The sequence below is a fragment of the Carica papaya genome, chromosome 5, assembly GCF_054855325.1.
Source record: "Carica papaya isolate Zhongbai chromosome 5, ASM5485532v1, whole genome shotgun sequence".
Taxonomy (NCBI): Eukaryota; Viridiplantae; Streptophyta; class Magnoliopsida; order Brassicales; family Caricaceae; genus Carica; species Carica papaya.
Window position 1 is genome coordinate 3,400,201 of NC_142313.1, and position 17,906 is coordinate 3,418,106.

At 34.3% G+C, this 17,906-nt stretch overlaps 2 protein-coding genes and 1 pseudogene across 2 annotated transcripts; all 3 read right to left on the reverse strand.

Moving 5' to 3' along the window:
• Positions 1 to 30: 30 nt before the first annotated feature.
• LOC110826282 (NADPH-dependent oxidoreductase 2-alkenal reductase-like) lies at positions 31 to 9,875 on the reverse strand (annotated as a pseudogene).
• A 25-nt stretch (positions 9,876 to 9,900) lies between these two features.
• Positions 9,901 to 11,606, reverse strand: LOC110826281 (polygalacturonase-like). Its single transcript, XM_022056896.2, has 4 exons — positions 11,060 to 11,606; positions 10,672 to 10,961; positions 10,365 to 10,590; positions 9,901 to 10,278 (listed from the first exon to the last, which is right to left on the reverse strand). Exons 1-4 carry the CDS (start codon positions 11,522 to 11,524, stop codon positions 10,048 to 10,050), a joined length of 1,212 nt encoding a protein of 403 aa, XP_021912588.2. The 5' UTR covers positions 11,525 to 11,606; the 3' UTR covers positions 9,901 to 10,047.
• Positions 11,607 to 13,697: 2,091 nt separating this feature from the next.
• LOC110826274 (polygalacturonase) lies at positions 13,698 to 15,787 on the reverse strand. The gene is made up of 2 exons (XM_022056889.2): positions 15,276 to 15,787; positions 13,698 to 14,641 (listed from the first exon to the last, which is right to left on the reverse strand). The coding sequence occupies exons 1-2, from the start codon at positions 15,735 to 15,737 to the stop codon at positions 13,904 to 13,906; spliced, it is 1,200 nt and encodes a 399-aa protein (XP_021912581.2). The 5' UTR covers positions 15,738 to 15,787; the 3' UTR covers positions 13,698 to 13,903.
• Positions 15,788 to 17,906: the final 2,119 nt, after the last annotated feature.

The window sequence follows — 17,906 nt, forward strand, 5'->3', positions numbered from 1 at the left end:
TTAATAAAGTTCATCTCTCCCTCGCATAATTTAGTCTTGAGCAACCACAATAACCTATTTCCCAATGTTGCGGCCAGTGAAAAGTCCTACAAGCGATGTAGGTCCTTTCTCAAGGCCTTATGCTATGTCTTCAATGTATGTTATCTTACATTGTAACGACCCCGAAAATGTGAAAAAATGAAATGAGTATTTAAACACGTAAAATGCGGAAGCGAGATCAAAATTTCAGTTAACATCCCTTACACGAAAACCAAAAACGTACTTAAAATATAAAAGATTAAACTAACTAAAAGAGAAACTCGAAAATAAAACTATGAGTATGACTACAGAGTCTCTAGGCATTCCCTTCGTCGTCCTCCTGCGGAACGGGCTCGGGAACCATGTCTTCCTGATCTGAAATGGTTAAATAAGGAGTGAGCTACACTAGCCCAGTAAGAACATCACGATATCTCACCGTCACGGAGGTAAAGGTGGGTAGAAAAACACAAAAGACCAATGGAGCATGATTTACAACAAATCTTTTTATTTATGATAAAACCTTTACCATCCACTTACCTCGGTGGAATTCATGAAACAATATAAGAAAACAATAACATTATCACAATCATGGAATAATATAAGCTGTAAAACATAGTACTTATCACACCTTTTGTAATTCAATCATTATACAACATATCCTTTTCTCATTTACCAGCCTACTAGTATCCATGGGGGTCCCTAGGGGTCCCGCTACCCGTTAACCTTTAACATTCATAATCAGTTTCCAGGGCCGTCCCCATACCCCGTCCGGTATGGGCGCCAAAACCATAAACCTCAATACCCCGTCCGGTATGAGGGTGAAACGGGCTGTCCCCATACCCCGTCCGGTATGGGCGCCAAAACCATAAGATCTCCATACCCCGTCCGGCATGTGAGACCACAATCCCGGTAGGGTTCCCTACGGACCCCGTCCGTCCACCATCTCCCAGGATATCTAGTCAGGTTGACCCCATCATACAATTATCAGTCTACACAATGTTTTATTTTCCTTTTCCTCAATAAGCATCATCAATTCACATTTAAACAAGCAAATCGTAATTCATGCCAAACAGACAACATACAGTATCAGTTCTTCAGTCATTCAACCCATAATTAATAAAACAGTAATATATGCACTCGAAACTATAAAATGAACACATCAAACCTCATAATGCATTTAAAGCTGTAAAACAGGCCAAATAACAGTAAATCATCAATCACACTAGACTCGGGCTCCATTAGCAACCTTAAGCAATTTTACACATGCGTTAATTCAAGAAATACCGTTTTATCATTTTGAACTTTAATACCGTGATAGGAAATAAGGTGAGGGGTCCTTACTTGTTTTTGGGATCCGAATACGATTCACAGTGCGCCTACAGGCCGTCCTTAATTTTCCCTGAATTTTTTCCGGGGAACTGAAACACACTAACGGTACCTGCACGTGTTCCAAAAAATCTCAAATTAGGCTCAGGGCCCCTTTTTGGCCAATATCGCAACTCCGGCACGGCGGTTCCGCCGTGCTCCGGCGACGGCGCCCCGCTTGCGGCGGCGATTCGCCTCGGGTTGGCTGTTTTCGGCCGTTTCCGGCCGTTTCCGGCCGAATTCGGCCACACTCGCATCGGTCCCTGCGAGAAAACAACCCTAGGGCCCTCGGGGGGCCAAAAAATCACGGAGAAGCGGAGCTTACCGGCGGCGGCGCTCTCGGGTGCGGCGGCTCTCCGGCGAGGTTCGTGGTTTGGTGATTCGGCTCCGGTCAACCTGTAGAGAAAAGAATGGTGATCACGGTAATATAAAAATTGCATCAAACAGAGGCCGGGAAGGGCCTCGTCGGAGGCAAAAACCGAGAGGGGGCGCGGCGGCGCCGCTGGTCTTCGGCCGCGTATTCCGGCCGTTTGGCCGGGATTTTGGCTTCGATTTGGCCACAGGAGGAATCAGCGTGGAAAAATGAGTCGGGGGTATGAAATTTACCTCGATCGGCGGTCGGAAATTTCCCCGGTGCGGCGGCGGGTGGCGGCGGTCGGCCTCTGGTTCGTCTTCTCCGGCGAGCGGCAGGCGGCTAGGGTTTGTGGTCTGGTGTGGGGGTTCTATTTATAACCCCTAGCCTTTTGATCTCAGCCGTCCATTTTGTTTTAATCTGGGCCGTTCGTTTTTAATTGAATCTGGGTCGTCCGTACGATTGATCTAGGTCGTCCGATCGCGCCCACGCGGATCGCCAACGTGGCCCGTTCCGGAGCGACGTGGTCTTGCCATGTGGCAGGCCCCGGTTGGCCGGGACTGCTGACCGGGCCTGCTGACGTGGCTGCCGACGTGGCTTTTCTCTTTTTTTTTTTTCTCGATCCGGGCACTACATACATTCTCTTATGTAAGGAATTATAAAGTTTAGGAACTTGTCTTACTCCGAAAGGTAATCAGTAACTATAAATCCCGTTATATGAACTCGCTTGTAAACACTATTTATCAAATTCCTCATTCCTTCCAGCTCACCAATATTATTGTATTGTGAGATTATCCCAGACAAAGCAACTTGCCCATGAAGTCTCATGTTTATAAGCACTGTGTCAAGCATCTTTCCCCTTACGTTTTCAAAGTAGATGTCTATTCCTTCAGGGAAGCATATGTTTTACTCAGAATTAGATACATACATCTATATATTCATTCTCTCGAGTATGAAACTACAACTCATCCTATATATGCAAAATTGTGTGTGTATGTGTGAGTGGTTGTTTGCATACTGATCTTTTTAAGGTTACATTCAGGTCGGTTTCTTCCTTATAATTGAAAGCCTCATCAAATTCAAGTTTGTTTTTTAACAGATAAATCTTATTTGAGAAAATGAAAATGTCCATAAAAAAACAAATAAAGTTAACTAGTTAAAGAGTTATGTCCCTATGATTCCTATTTATAGTTATTCATGAATTTCAGAAAATATAAGCACTACTAAGTTCCTTGAGCTAAGCTATTTGTTCGTTGTCCAAATATGGTGAAAACGTGAAGTATGATCAAATTAAGAATAACAAGCTAATGGGAGCTTGAAGTAAGTTTACCTTCTTTTTGCTTCCAGCACTGCCAACCACATAGCAACCCATCAACTTTGCAAATTGTCCAACAAGGTGACCAATATCACCACATGTAGCTTAAATGAAGACATATTCTCCTTTCTTAGGAAAACAAACTTCATAGAACCCAACATAAGCTGTCAAACCAGGCATTCCTGTAAGGGAAAGGAAAAGAATAGATCATATGGGCATATTTCCCTAAAGAAATTTTATTTAGCAACACCAAATTTTTAATTCACTATAGGTACAATAGTACTTCATTATCATGTAATATTCTCGAATATCAGTGCTTGGTGACACTATCCAATAATCATGGAGGTAGAACAACTGTTAAAGTCATAAATTATATTAAGTATTTTGAGAATGTACTATCTCCTTCCATTATTGACATAAGAAGACAAAATATTATGTTACTTGGTATATGTATACTTGTAGCATAAAATAATTCATCGACTATATAAAATAGGAAGCATCTTATATAAGTGGTGTATTTAGATAATATTAGAAATAATGATACACATGAATTAGAAGTCTACAAGCATAGAGTTGTTAGTCACAAGAGATAAAATTTAGAGGATATATCGGTCCATAAACTGAGTATAATAGTAGTTTAATGAAACATATAAACTTTCACCAAGAAAACTAAATCTTATTGAAGTGACAACTTAAGAAGGTATTGGGTTTAATATGAAAATATTATCGAACATGAATGTTAGAATTAATTATTTTCTTTATTAAAAATAATAAATTATCAGTTACAAAAATATTTTAAATTAATTATTATGAAAAATTTAAATTAAATAATAAAAATTAAATAGCAGAATTTAATAATAATTAAATAAAATTAATAGACCATTACCAATAGGAAAATTAATAATGTTTTTTACTGCCTACATATAAGTTGTGTACTGTTATGTAATAGCATCCAATTCAGATTGAATATAATATATTTTTTCTTTTAATGTATCTCTCTAGTTATCTTAAATTTTATATTTTTGTATCAGTAAAAATCTTTTATCTTTAGTTTATTTTCAACAAATGGTATCAGAGTCTGGTTCGATGACCGGCATTAGCGAAGTAGTGAATTTACGTTCGTGAAAGAAGAAACATTTTAATTGATGGCTTCAGGTGTTGGCACAAGTATGGTGCAGATAATGGTTCCCATAGTTTTTGGTGAAAATTATGATGTATGAAAGATAAAAATGCGAACCTTGTTACGATCACAAGGGTTGTGGGATATAGTTAAGAATAGTTATTCTCAATTTATTGTTGGGCATCAACTAACACCAACAGAAAAAAAAAATTGGAGGAAGATCATATGAAGGATGTCAGAGCCTTGTTTCTCATACAACAAGGTATTGCAGAGAGTTTATTCTCTCGGATAATTGGGGTAACTAGATCAAAAGAAGCGTTGGATATATTGCAAGAAGAATTCCAAGGATCCACGAAGGTAATTGTCGTGAAGTTGCATACCTTGCGCAGACAGTTTTAAAATTTACAAATGAATGGGTACAAAAAAATAAAGGAGTATTTTTCGAAGGTAATTGAGATCGTGAACCATATACGAAATTTGGTAAAGAAATTGTTGATCAAAAGGTAGTAAAAAAAATTTTAATTAGTTTATCTAAAAAATATAAATATATTATTGCATGAATTGAAGAGTCAAAAGATTTGTTTACTCTTACAATTCAACAATTGATGAGTTTGTTGGAGTCGCACTAGGCAAGAAAATTATAGAGTGGGAGTAACTCTGTTGAAAGTGCTTTTAACACTAGTTTTAGAACTCAAACTTCTTTGACAAATCAAAGAAATTATGGAAAAAAAAGAGGATAGAATATGGAGAAGCAGCAAAATCAAACTGAATCAGAAGCATGTTCAAGTTCATATATATGGTGTGACATATGTAAGAAATCAAATCATAGTATATCGAGATGTTGGAAGAAGAAACGTTATAACAAATGCATACAACACGGTCATATTGCAAAATACAGAAGCAAAAGTCAAGTTAATGATCGCGTAAATTTCATAGAAGAAAATGAAAATTCTGAAAATATTTTCTTCACATGTCATGCTGCAACATAAGAAAAGCATGATATTGGTATCTAGATAGTGAATGCACAAACCACATGACAGGTAACCAAAAATTATTCAAAATATAGATACATCATACGAAACCAAGGTACACATAGGAAATGGTCATTTGGTTCAAGGTAAAGGTAAAAGCAGTATTGCAATACAAATTAAAATGTGACCTAAATTTCTTTGAGATGTGCTATTAGTGCTAGATCTGAAGCAAAATTTGCTGATTATCGGACAACTTTTACAAAATGGTTATGTAGTACATTTTGAAGATGGAGGTTGCAAAATTTTCAATCTGAGAAATAATAATTATCTTCTTACAAAAGTTGATATGGAGAAGTTCATAAATTTTTCGCTGCAAATAAAATATGCTTTAGAAATGGCATTACTAACTAAAGTTGCTGACTGCTTAGATTTATGGCATAAAAAGTATGGTCATATATACTATAATGCTCTAAAACTGTTAAGAGTCAAAAATATGATTCAAGGCCTACTATATATCAACACAAAGTCGAGCACATGTGAAGGATGCATCTTTAGCAAACAACATCGTAACATCTTTTCCATCTGGAAGATCTTGGCGAGCATGTGCACCACTTGAACTGGTGCACACCGACATATGTGGAAAGATGCAGACACCTTCACAAGACAAAAATTGGTATTTTATAATTTTTATTGATGATCATTGAAGGATAATATAGATATATTTTAAAAAAAAAATCAGAGACCTTTGAAGTGTTTAGGAAATTTAAAATTATGGTGGAAAATCAAAGTAATCATAAAATTAAAGTTTTACGAAGTGATCGAGGCAGTGAGTTTACCTCGAAGAATTTGGATAGCTTTTGTGAAGAATACGATATTCGAAAACAGTTGACAGTAACATATACTCCTCAACAAAATGATGTTGCTGAGAGAAAGAATCGCATAATTATCGAGATGACTAGATCGATGCTGAAGCAGAAAAATATGTCTAAAACTTTTTGGGCAGAAGTAGTAAATACAACAGTTTATATCTTGAACAAGAGTCTGACAAATCTATTCCAAACCGAACTCCAATTGAAGCATGGAGTGGTGTCAAGATGGCTAGATCGATGCTGAAGTAGAAAAATATGTCTAAAACTTTTTGGGCAAAAGTAGTAAATACAACAGTTTATATCTTAAACAGGAGTTTGACAATCTGTTCCAAACTGAACTCCAATTGAAGCATAGAGTGGTGTCAAGCCAGTGATTAGTCATATAAAGATTTTCGATTGTGTATGTTATGCTCATGTACCAACTGAAAATATATCAAAATTCAATAACAAAAGTGAAAGATATATTTTTGCAAACTATGCTTATGGTACAAAAGGGTACAGGGTGTACAATTTAGAGAAGAAGAAGAAGTTGATAATCAGTAGAGATGTTGTGTTCAATTAGAATCTTTCCTGGAATTGGGAAGATGAGAAGGTTCGAGAAAAGCAATCGTCTGCAACAATTATCTCATTAGGAGGACAAACTACTCAAGATAGCACTCCAAGACAAAATGAGTTTAGTTCAAGCTCAATTTCTAGTCTAAGTTCAAGCCTGAGTTCTAGTAGAAATACCAGAGAAGAGTCAGTTACTCCAGAGTCATCTCCAAGAAGAGTAAAAAGATTAAAATTTATGAATCATGTAATTTTTTGCTAGTCACTCTACAAAGTTTTGAAGAAGCTGAGAAACAACAAAATTAGATAAAAGCCATAGAATATGAAATCCACATGATAGAGAAAAATAATACTTGGGAGCTAGTAGATTGACCAGAAGATCGTGAAGTGATCGGTGTTAAATAGATTTATAAGATAAAATTGAATCCAAATAGATCAATTCAGAAGTATAAAGCAAGACTTGTGACAAAAAGGCTTTAAGTAAAAGTATGGTATAGACTATTACGAGACTTATACTCCTACAGTAAGACTAGAAACAATTAGAACTATTATTGCTCTGGTAGCTCAAAAAGGTTGGCGATTGTATCAACTTGATGTCAAATCAGTCTTTTTGAATGGTTATCTTCACGAAGAAATTTATGTCGAATAGCTAGAAAGATTTTTAGTTGAAGGGGGAGAGAACAAAGTATACAAGTTAGAGAAAGCACTATAGGGCCTAAAGCAAGCACTAAGAGCATGGTATAGTGAGATACATAAATACTTCACGAAGAAAGAATTCCAAAAAAGCAAGAGCGAGCCGACTTTATATGTCAAGAAAATAGGTATTGATATTCTAATTGTCTCCTTATATGTTGATGATTTAATTTATACAGGTAACAATGAAATAATGCTCAGAGAATTTAAAAAGAATATGATGGAGACATATGAGATGAGTGATCTTGGCTTACTGTATTATTTATTGGGTATAAAAGTATGCTAAGGTGATACAAGCGTTTTTATATCACAAAAAAAATATGCAAAAAATATTTTGAAAAAATTTAATATGCAAGATTGCAAGTCAGTTACAACTCTTTTACTGGCCAATGAAAAGTTGAAAAAAAAACTATGGAGCAAAGAGAGTAGATGAAATCACCTACAGGAGTTTAGTTGGAAGTTTGTTATATCTGACTGCAACACAACCTAATATCATGTTTGCTAGTAGCCTATTATTAAGATTCATGAACAGTCCGAGTCAACTAAACTTCACAATTGTAAAGAGAGTGCTCAAATATATTAAAAGTACAACAAATTATGACATATTGTATAAATTAGTAGAAAACTCAAAGTTAATCGATTACATAGATATCGATTGGGCTGAATGTGTTGATGACATGAAAGTACATCAGGATATTTCACTCGAAACTGGTCTTTATTCATGGTTATCAAAGAAGCAGAGTGTAGTGACGTTATCGTTAGCTGAAGCTGAGTACATAACAACAGTTCGTGCCGTCACCCAAGCAATGTGGTTAAAATGAATTCTAAAAAATATTAGTGAGAAATAAGAAAAACCAACAACAATATTCTGTGATAGTAAGTCAACGATTGCAATTAGTGAGAATCCAGTTAGCCATGACATGACCAAACATATTGCTATCAAGTATCATTACATTCGAGAAGTAGTCGAGCACCAAGAGGTACAACTTAAGTTTTGCATAACGGATCTTCAGCTTGTTAATATCTTCACAAAAATATTGACCAAAGAAAAATTCATATACAATTGAAATTTGATCGACATGTTAAAGAAAATAAATTAAATGAGAAGATTGTTAAAATTAATTATTTTCTTTATTAAAAATAATAAATTATCAGTTACAAAAATATTATAAATTACCAGTTATGAAAAATTAAAACAAAATAATAAAAAATTAAATAACAGAATTTAATAATAATTAAATAAAATAAATGAACGTTTATCAATAAAAAAATTAATAAGAGTTTTTTGTTGCTTATATATAAATTGTATATTGTTTTGTAACAGCTTCAATTTAGATTGAATATAATATATTTTCTATTTTCAATATATATATCTAATTATTTAAATTTTACATTTTTGCATCACTAAAAACTTCTTATACTCTTCCAACAATGAATTTCTGGAACCAGTTACTTACGAAGAATTCCAGTGTAGTAGGACAAGGGAATATCTCTACGGTGGATTTTAGAGAGACTTATCAGGCTTTGTAATGAGACTGTATTCCTCCCATCCAGTTGTACCCCAAACCAAGTCACCTTTTTTGAAGTCTGGGCATCCAGAGTCCAGTACTTCGGCCACTCCAAATCCTAACAGTGGCTGCATAAATCACAATTCAAAACCAGCAAATTGGTTCACTAGTGCACGACAACTTCATTAGAATATGATCTTCAAATTTCATTTCTGATCTAAATCTTGATCACAGTTAAATTTATTCAGCAACATCAAACAACAAAAGAAGGGTAAAGTCGCATGTAAGGATCGCAAGACAAAGTACAGATTCTTGACGAGAATGGAACCGGAGCCTCGTGAAAGTTTCAGATTCACGGTGCTGGTGGCGACGTACATGTGAGATTCCAGTAGAAATCTGTAGACATAGTCCTTGAATATCACCTGCTTGTTGCTCGCCACTGCTATCCGTCATTGTTAACATCCTCTTTTCTTCTTCGTTGGCTCCCGTTCACGCCGTCTCCCTCTCTAGATAGTGTGAATCTCTCGCTCATTCTCTCTGTACGTGTTCGTTTTCTGTCCTTTCCAAGCAATTAATTCCCACTAGAAAAGTTAAAATTCGTACGAGAAAAATAAAACCACAAAATTTTAAAAATGAGAAAAAGGGAATCTTTTTTTTTTTTCTATTTACGTTTTTTGTTTGTTTGTTTGTTTTTTTTTTAATTTTTAAGTTCGGTAATGCGTAATAAATTATCAAATATTAATGGTATTATAAAAAATTTAGAGAAATTTAATATGAATAATTTTTAAAAATATAAAATTAAAAAGAATAAAATTTTTTAAAATATAAAGACTAAAATAATATTTTTTAATTTTAGAATATATTATCATTTATATTAATTTTTATCATTTTTGCATTTTTTTTTAAATTCAAATAAATATAAATCATGCTGAGAAATGGAAAATTTCCGTAACACTTTTTGGGTTTCACGAATTGTTTAGGTTCAGTTTGGAGAGGGACTTGAACCCAACTAATTATCAAAGTCAATTATTTATTCTTCTTTCCTATTTTTTTCAATAATTAGGTTTATTCTCACATGCATATAATGCTATAAATACACAAACATATATACACATATAACATGTAATATGTGGATTAAAATTTATCATATTATACATGAATTAATTTCATTAAATCTTTATAATTTGCCAGGACAAACAATAATTTGACACGTGGCCAGTAACACAATCATAAAAAATTATAAATTATAATTTATAGTAATTGTTATTGAAATTCATAAAAATTTAATCATCCTCGAATGCATAATCGTCCCATTGGTTGAATAATATCAGAAGTAGTTCCTTCTGCATTGACACATGAAGCTTCGGCTGGTTGATTATGGTATTTTAGGTTTATATCCTCCATTTTAATTCCCGTGCATGGCTTCATCGGACTGCAATCAAGTTTAACACCAACTTCTGTTGCAGATGTTCCTCGAATATCTTCAAATGTCACCTCGCTTATTTTCACACCCGAAACCTACATGCATGAAGATTTTAATATCATAATATATATATATATATATATATATCTATATGTGCGTGTGTGTGTATAATGAGAATTACCTTTTGGGAACAATGATCATCAGGACAGTATTGTTGATCAATAATGATTGGGTTTTTTACGTTGTTCATCACGGCATCTTCAAAAACAATGTTTCTGGCAAATCCATTGCTGGGTTTTCCCCATGTTTTGATCCTGACTCCATTTTCTGTCCCACTAAACGTCGTCGTTTTGACAGTCACATTCTCTACACCGGCTTCGTTCATTTCCTTGCCTAGACTCCCAATGCTGTCAAAAATTGTGCGATTAATTTTCTTAATTAATCTTACAATTACTAAGTTAATTTCAATTAGTTAATTAATTATGTACCTAATTCCATGACCGGGCCCACAAGCGACATCCTGAATCCATAAACTCTTGGTGCCGGGACCCACAGAGACACAGTCGTCCCCGGTTGCGATTCTGGCATTGAAGATGGAGACGCCGTTTGACGATTCCACGTGAATGCCGTCAGTGTTTGGACTGTCCCCAGCGGCTGACACCTTAACGCCGTGCATTTTGACGTTGCTGCATTCTTCCACCACGATGTGATATAACTGGCTGTTCTTTGACGTCAGGCCGTTGATTTCAATGTTCTCCGAATTTATAAAACGCAATGTCTGCACATTAAATCAATGAATAAACTTATATTATAGTTTATTTATATATATATATATGTATGAATTTATAATTAAAAAATATTCATTTAAAGTCGTACCGATGTGCCTCTAGGGCAGCCATGGCCGGAGTTCTTGCAAGCCCACAAGGCAGCGCCTTGACCATCGAGAGTTCCACCCGAGATGGAAACTCCGTTAACGCTGTCAAACAATACCCACGTTTCAGAACCTGCAGTGGCCTTATAGTCCGACGGAGCCACGAGTGTTCCGTCGATTATGACCGAAACGGCGTCGTTATTGCATTTGCCTTGAAACACCACATTACGGAGCAAGAACATCCCAGCAGGCACGTACATGGTGGCAGGGTTTCTCGAGCCGCAGGCTTTGTCCCATGCAGCTGAAAAGGCCTTTGTCGAGTCGGTGGTGCCGTCGGGCTTGGCTCCGTAACTCATCACATTGTAACTCACTGGGTCTGCTAAGGATGAAGGGGTCATTATCAGAAAGAAGAAGAGGATAATGAGGGAAAGAATAAGAATGTTATGATCATAACTCAGTGAGTTCGCCATTAGTGAAAGCTTGTATAGAGAAGAAGAAAATGAATGAGAGAGGCAGGCAGAGGAAGTTGAAGGTAGTTGTGTTGGTGCTGGGGAGTATCGAAAGGTATATATATAGGGTGGAGGATGCATATGGCGAGTGAAATTGATGTGAACATATATGCATGTGTATATAATTATATCTATTAAATAATTATATTTGGATTTTCGATTAGCATTACCGAGAAGCAAGCTATAGCTACGTCCAGGTTTTACGATCCCTTTGTTTTGCTTCTATTGAACAATTTCGGCTCTTTCTAATTACCAAAATGCCCTTATATTTATGGATTTTTTTGTTATTACTTGTAAATTGTATATAAATAAAATGACAATTGATTTTAATATATATAATATTGTAATGAAAAAGGGTTTACTATTTTTAAAATAAAACTATATAGTACAGCTTATGTAAAAACTAAAATGTTATTCTTTAATCATTATATAATAATATCGATAGTTAATATACAATATTATAAAAGTGAGGACATGTTAGTAAATTTGCATTAGCCGTCATGAAATCCATGCAGGACAAATCCACGTTAAGGGGTTGCTTGTGACGGCCACCAGACTTCCATTTCCAGTTTTTATATGACATATAATATATATATATATATATATTATTAATATATATGAGACAGAGAAAACATGGAACAAAAGACCCGTATCTTCTTCTGCGCTAACTGCCATGTTGTGCTTTATTTGCTTTAAGAGCAAGATCAATGCCTCTGATTTCTCCACTTATATATATATACATATTATATACATATGTAATAATATATATATATATATATGTGTATGTGTGTGTGTTAATGTGTTTCTTGTGGTGCACGTTCCTTGTGTTGAGGAGGGTAACAAGGTAAATATGTTTCGGTAGTGAAAAGGACGGGCATATGGGATCATGTTGGGATAGCGTTAATTTTCAATGATGTGGCCCATGAATCTGGGGGCTTTCATGTTAGTTTGAAAAACTGGCCCAAATTAAACGGCACCGCACCATTCCCATGCATGCATATACATATATATATATATCTACACACACACACACACACATATATATATATATGTCAAACTATCCGGTCAGAGTTTCATACCGCCAATATAAAATATATTACATGGTCAAAATTTTGACTGACAAAAAATTCTTCATCCCTATTTGTAAATGAGAAAAAGTTGACAGACATGCAATGAGAGACCTTTTGTCCACCAATATAATCTTGTAATTGCGATAGCAGTTAATTGTAATTAGTTCTTAATTAATTAGTTAATTGTATTTAGTTTTTAATTAGTTGTAATCGGTTGTTATTAATTAAGTAATTAACTGTTTAATAGATTAATTAGTTTTAATCTCTCTCTGTACGAATACCAAATCTCTCGTTAATGAAAATCCAGGACCTTCATTTTTTCTTTCCTCCCAAGTTCTGTATATATATATATATACACATATACATTCATATGTATGTATATATTAAAGTGAGAGTTAATATTGCCTTATATCTCTTTACATATCTTATATAATTTTGTACGTACATCCACCGACCATATATTTAGTATGTAATTTTTAACGGCTTAGGATATATGTATATATATTTAGAAAAAGAAAAGGAAATTCTGTTGCAGTTGTCATAATGTATAGCTTGGAGTATAATTTGAATAAAAGTAAGTAAATAAAGGTGTATATATAGCTTATAGCTTTATTAATATTTTCTGTTATGTACTTTAGTTCTTTTTAACCTCTCCATAGTTACAATTTTCATGCATACGCTTTTTCTTTGAAGGAAAAAAAAAAAGAAAGAGAGAGAGAGAGAGAGAGAGAAAAGCTTCCAGAAGAAATATATACATATATATATATAATATTATTAATTCGGGCTGATTCCATGATCCGATAGCCCGTTATAATACGGGTCAAGTTCAAATATGACTCATTAGGCCCAGTTGGTACAGCCCGAGCCGAACACAACCCATAAAAAATTTAAATTATTTGTTACTATTTATGTTCAAAATTGTGTTGGCTCAATCTTTGATCAAATTAATTGAATTTTTTGGAAAATTTTGAATTAAATTCGTTTTCGTTAATTTAAATACAATGTGTTAAATTAATTGACATATAATAATTTAAAATAAATTTAAATTCATGAAGTGAAATATATGAATAAAATTGACTTAAATTATTTATGAACTAACAATAATTTTCTTTTCCATTTTTTCTCAAATCACATCAAAACACACTAAAATCCAACTAAATTACTTTAATCTCTAACACCAACCAAATTATCACTAATTACATAGCTTCAACACATACATATTTTCTTTTTTTTAAATTCTAATTTCCATCATGAATAAAAATTCCCATCATCACAAGCAACTATTGGGCTGAACCGTTCCGGACACCGTCCCGCCGGCATGTTTGCACGAAGCTTCCGCCTTCTGATTTTTATAACTGAGTCTCACATTACGCAACTTTATCCCCGTACACGGACGCTCTGGGCTGCAATCAAAATTCACGGCGACTTCCGTCGCCGACGAGCCATGAATATCCTCATACGTTACATCACTAACTTTGATCCCGGAGATCTTCCCGGGGCACCTGACGTTTCCCGGACAGTAGTTCTGATCAATAACAATAGGGTTCTGGACATTATTCATCGTTACATGTTGAAAGATAATATTTTTAGCAAAACCATTACTGGGTCTCCCCCACGATTTGATCCTCGCGCCATTTTGGGTTCCAGTAAAGCTGACACTTTTAACCGTCACGTTTTGTACGCCGGGCTCGTTAGAGTATTTTCCGAGACTCCCGACGCTTATGCCGTGGCCGGGGCCGCAAGCCATGTTTTCGATCCAGAGAGTGGAAGTGCCGGGGCCGATGGAGACGCAGTCGTCGCCGGTGGCGATGGTGGAGGAGAGGATGGTGACATGGGATGACATCTGGACGTGGATTCCGTCGGTGTTGGGGCTGACGCCGGAGGCTGAGACTTTCGTGCCTTGAAGCTTCACGTTGTTGCAGCCGTAGATAACGATGTGAAATACCTGGCTGTTTAACGACGTTAACCCGTCGATCACTATGTTCCGGGAGTTGAGAAACCCGATTGACTGAAATTAAACTCGAAGGTAATTAGAATAATTACAAGTAATTAATGAGCTGATGATGTGTATCATTAATTACGTGTGTTAAATGCATGATCAATTTTTAGAACCTAATGAGTAACCTTTGACCTTCGGTTTCTACTTCCATTAATTAACCCCAAATAATAATTTTTTATATAATTTAAAATAAATATATATTATATTTAGAGATATATCTGAAATATTTTATAATTAATTACTGTTGTGAACAGATTTTTGCGGTTACCCATTTTTACATCCCACTCTCCCTGAAAATCTGACCACGTACTAAATATATTTTTATATAATTTCTTTGAAAAGAATTTATATACCTTATGTATTTTTTTTTTATATATCATATGTATTTAGTTCCCCAGCTAGTTTAGATTTTAGAAAAAGCCATCAACTTTCTCACCAGGGCAAAAACTCCCCATGCAAAACGGTGCATGGCAACTACTAAAACGACACACATTTTGATTCTATAAACGACTATATGTATATATATATACACATACAAACACATAGAGATACACAGAACACCCAGAAAAAGAAATGAACACATATACCTGCAGACATACATGTGTGTGTGTGTGTGTATATATATATATATATAGATACGTACCGTAGCTCCAAAGGGGCAGCTATGGCCAGCCTTCTTGCAATCCCACAAGCCAGACCCACGGCCATCAAGAACTCCACCATAAACCGAGAGTCCATTAACGTTCTGAAACAAAACCCAGTACCCACCATCTTTAAGAACCCTGTAATCCGCCGGCGCCACGAGGGTTCCGTCTATACGCACCACCATTTTACTGTTCCTGCATTCTCCATCGAAAACAATCCTACCGGCCAGCAAGAACTTCCCTCGCGGCACATAGAGAGTGGCCGGGCGGGCAGACGCACACGCGTTTTTCCAGGCGGATAAAAAGGCATGCCTGGAGTCAGTGGTGCCGCCGGGTTTGGCTCCGTAGGCCACGACGTTGTGGGTTGATGTGGCGGAGGATGGGGTGGCGGAGTAAGAGAGGAGGAGGAGGGGGAGGGGGAGGAGGAGGAGAAGGAGGTTGTGAGAGCGGATTGTCGTCATTGTTGAGTCGGAGAGATGAGTTGTGAAGATGGGGAGTTGAGGACGGTTATGGAGGATGGGGAATTTATAGAGAGAGGTTTTACAGGGGACTGGAACTAGCAATTTTGCGGCGCCCAACTTTTTGAAAAACTGTTTTACTTGGCTTCTTAATTTTAGTCGTATATTGATAATAAATTTTTATTAAATAATTCAGACGTTTGTACTTAAAATAATAAAAAAAATTAATTTGACAAAGAACAAACTAAATGAAAATTAATAATTGAATTATTATTAAAAAATTTGTAATAAATAGAAATTTCTTATAGTTAGAGCAGGTAAAATAAAGTGCTTCTGGTCACATTCTGATGTTTTGTTTCGTAAGAATGAAGTGGTAGCTTCTATATCTAGCTATTTTGGTATATATATATATATATAGGTATAATTGCATTTATACCAAATTTCAGATTTTATGGAAGTTTTTTTTCGTTGTTTAACCTCTTAGTTCACATTTGACTTTGGCAATTTATGTTCGATCAAATAATTAAATTTTAATTCTGTATTTATGTAATATACCAAGATAAATGACCCATCACTTGTACTTACCCTTAAATTTTAAGTAACATGGTATATATAATACATCAACCCGGTTATATATATATACACGTATACACACACACACACACACACACATGTATGTATTGATATTTGGTACGGTTGAGCTACTAACTAAGCCGCACCAATTCATATTTGATGGAGTAAATAAAATTTTGTAACTAATGGAGTATGAAATGAATTGGGATATAAAGTTATAAACTCGAAAAAAATATTTGACGGATATAAATTTAACGATTTATTCATTTTATATCCGTTCTTGTCGTCCTATATACAATTAACAAATTTTTAAAATTTTATTTACATTAATTAATAAATAATTAATGTTATATATTCGTAATATTAATTTATATTTATTATTGATTATTATATTTTAATATTAGTTTAATTTATATTTTATTTTTATTAATATTCAATATTTTTTTAATTAAAATTATTTAAATATTTTATAAAATTTAAAAATTAAATAAATGAGACGGATATAAATTTATGTGTTTATTTGTAGAACAAGTAAAAAAATTTGACGCACCCGTCTCATATTTACTTCGTGTCATTTATTAAATTTGATGATTTTATAGTATAAAAATCTTGGTACGTTTAAATTTTATTTTTAAAATAATATTTAATTAACAATATGTCATAGCCAAAATGTAGAATGGTTGTAGTTGTATTTTTTTTAGTTGAATTTTTAATATTTTAACGCTTTTTTAAAGTTAAAAATTAGAAAATATAAATGCTTAATTTTTTAAAAAGTGAAAAGGAAAATAATTAATGAAAATGGATTTGACTTGGAACAGTGGGAGAGGTGGTACACATAGTTTTAGGAGCAGAAATTAACTCCACACGCACACATATATATATATATTTATTTATATATTAAATATGTATATATAAATGATACATACACGTATATGTAGTTGCTTTTGGCAGGGAGAATATTAAAGGGTTAGCTTACAGTAAATATGGGAAGAAAGTAAAATGCTGAATTGGTTTCGTGCCACCCCAAAATTAAATTAGTCCTCGCCCGACCCGTCTCATCATCACCGTCTTTTACTTTCCTAGCTACGATGCATGCATATATGCCGTGTATATATATATATATATATACACACACACACATTTTATTTTTTCTTTTATCTTTTTCTATTAAAAATTTATTTCATATGTCGTTGTTATTGATTTACTTAATTAATCCCAATACATTAAATCATTGAGTACTACATATATAAACTCCAAATTCTCTAAATAGAAAATACCATATATATATATATATATATATATATATAGATGGAAAATGAATTACTTCATATCAAAATTAATTAGGAAACATTTCATGAAAAAAAAAAAAGAAACTACAAACCCAATATTTTACTTATTTAATCACTTATGTATATATTGAAATTAGATTACTACCATGCAATATTATATATATATATATATGTATGTATATATATATGGGTGTATAGGGTCGAAAATATGAGGTGATGGCCAAGTTCGGCACCCCTTGTAAAGTTTCTTGCCTTGATAAATTTTGTTTCGACGTAATTCGAAGCTGAAATGGAAGTAATTAATATGGGC

Bases quoted from the DNA above. Each gene is read 5' to 3' on its own strand.
- LOC110826281 (XM_022056896.2), bottom strand. From the start codon at position 11,524: ATGGCGAACTCACTGAGTTATGATCATAACATTCTTATTCTTTCCCTC. The intron at 10,962-11,059 runs GTACGACTTTAA...TTTAATGTGCAG, and splicing joins GCTGCCCTAGAGGCACATCG to ACATTGCGTTTTATAAATTC. The intron at 10,279-10,364 runs GTAATTCTCATT...TCATGCATGTAG, and splicing joins ATGATCATTGTTCCCAAAAG to GTTTCGGGTGTGAAAATAAG.
- LOC110826274 (XM_022056889.2), bottom strand. From the start codon at position 15,737: ATGACGACAATCCGCTCTCACAACCTCCTTCTCCTCCTCCTCCCCCTC. The intron at 14,642-15,275 runs GTACGTATCTAT...GTTTAATTTCAG, and splicing joins GCTGCCCCTTTGGAGCTACG to TCAATCGGGTTTCTCAACTC.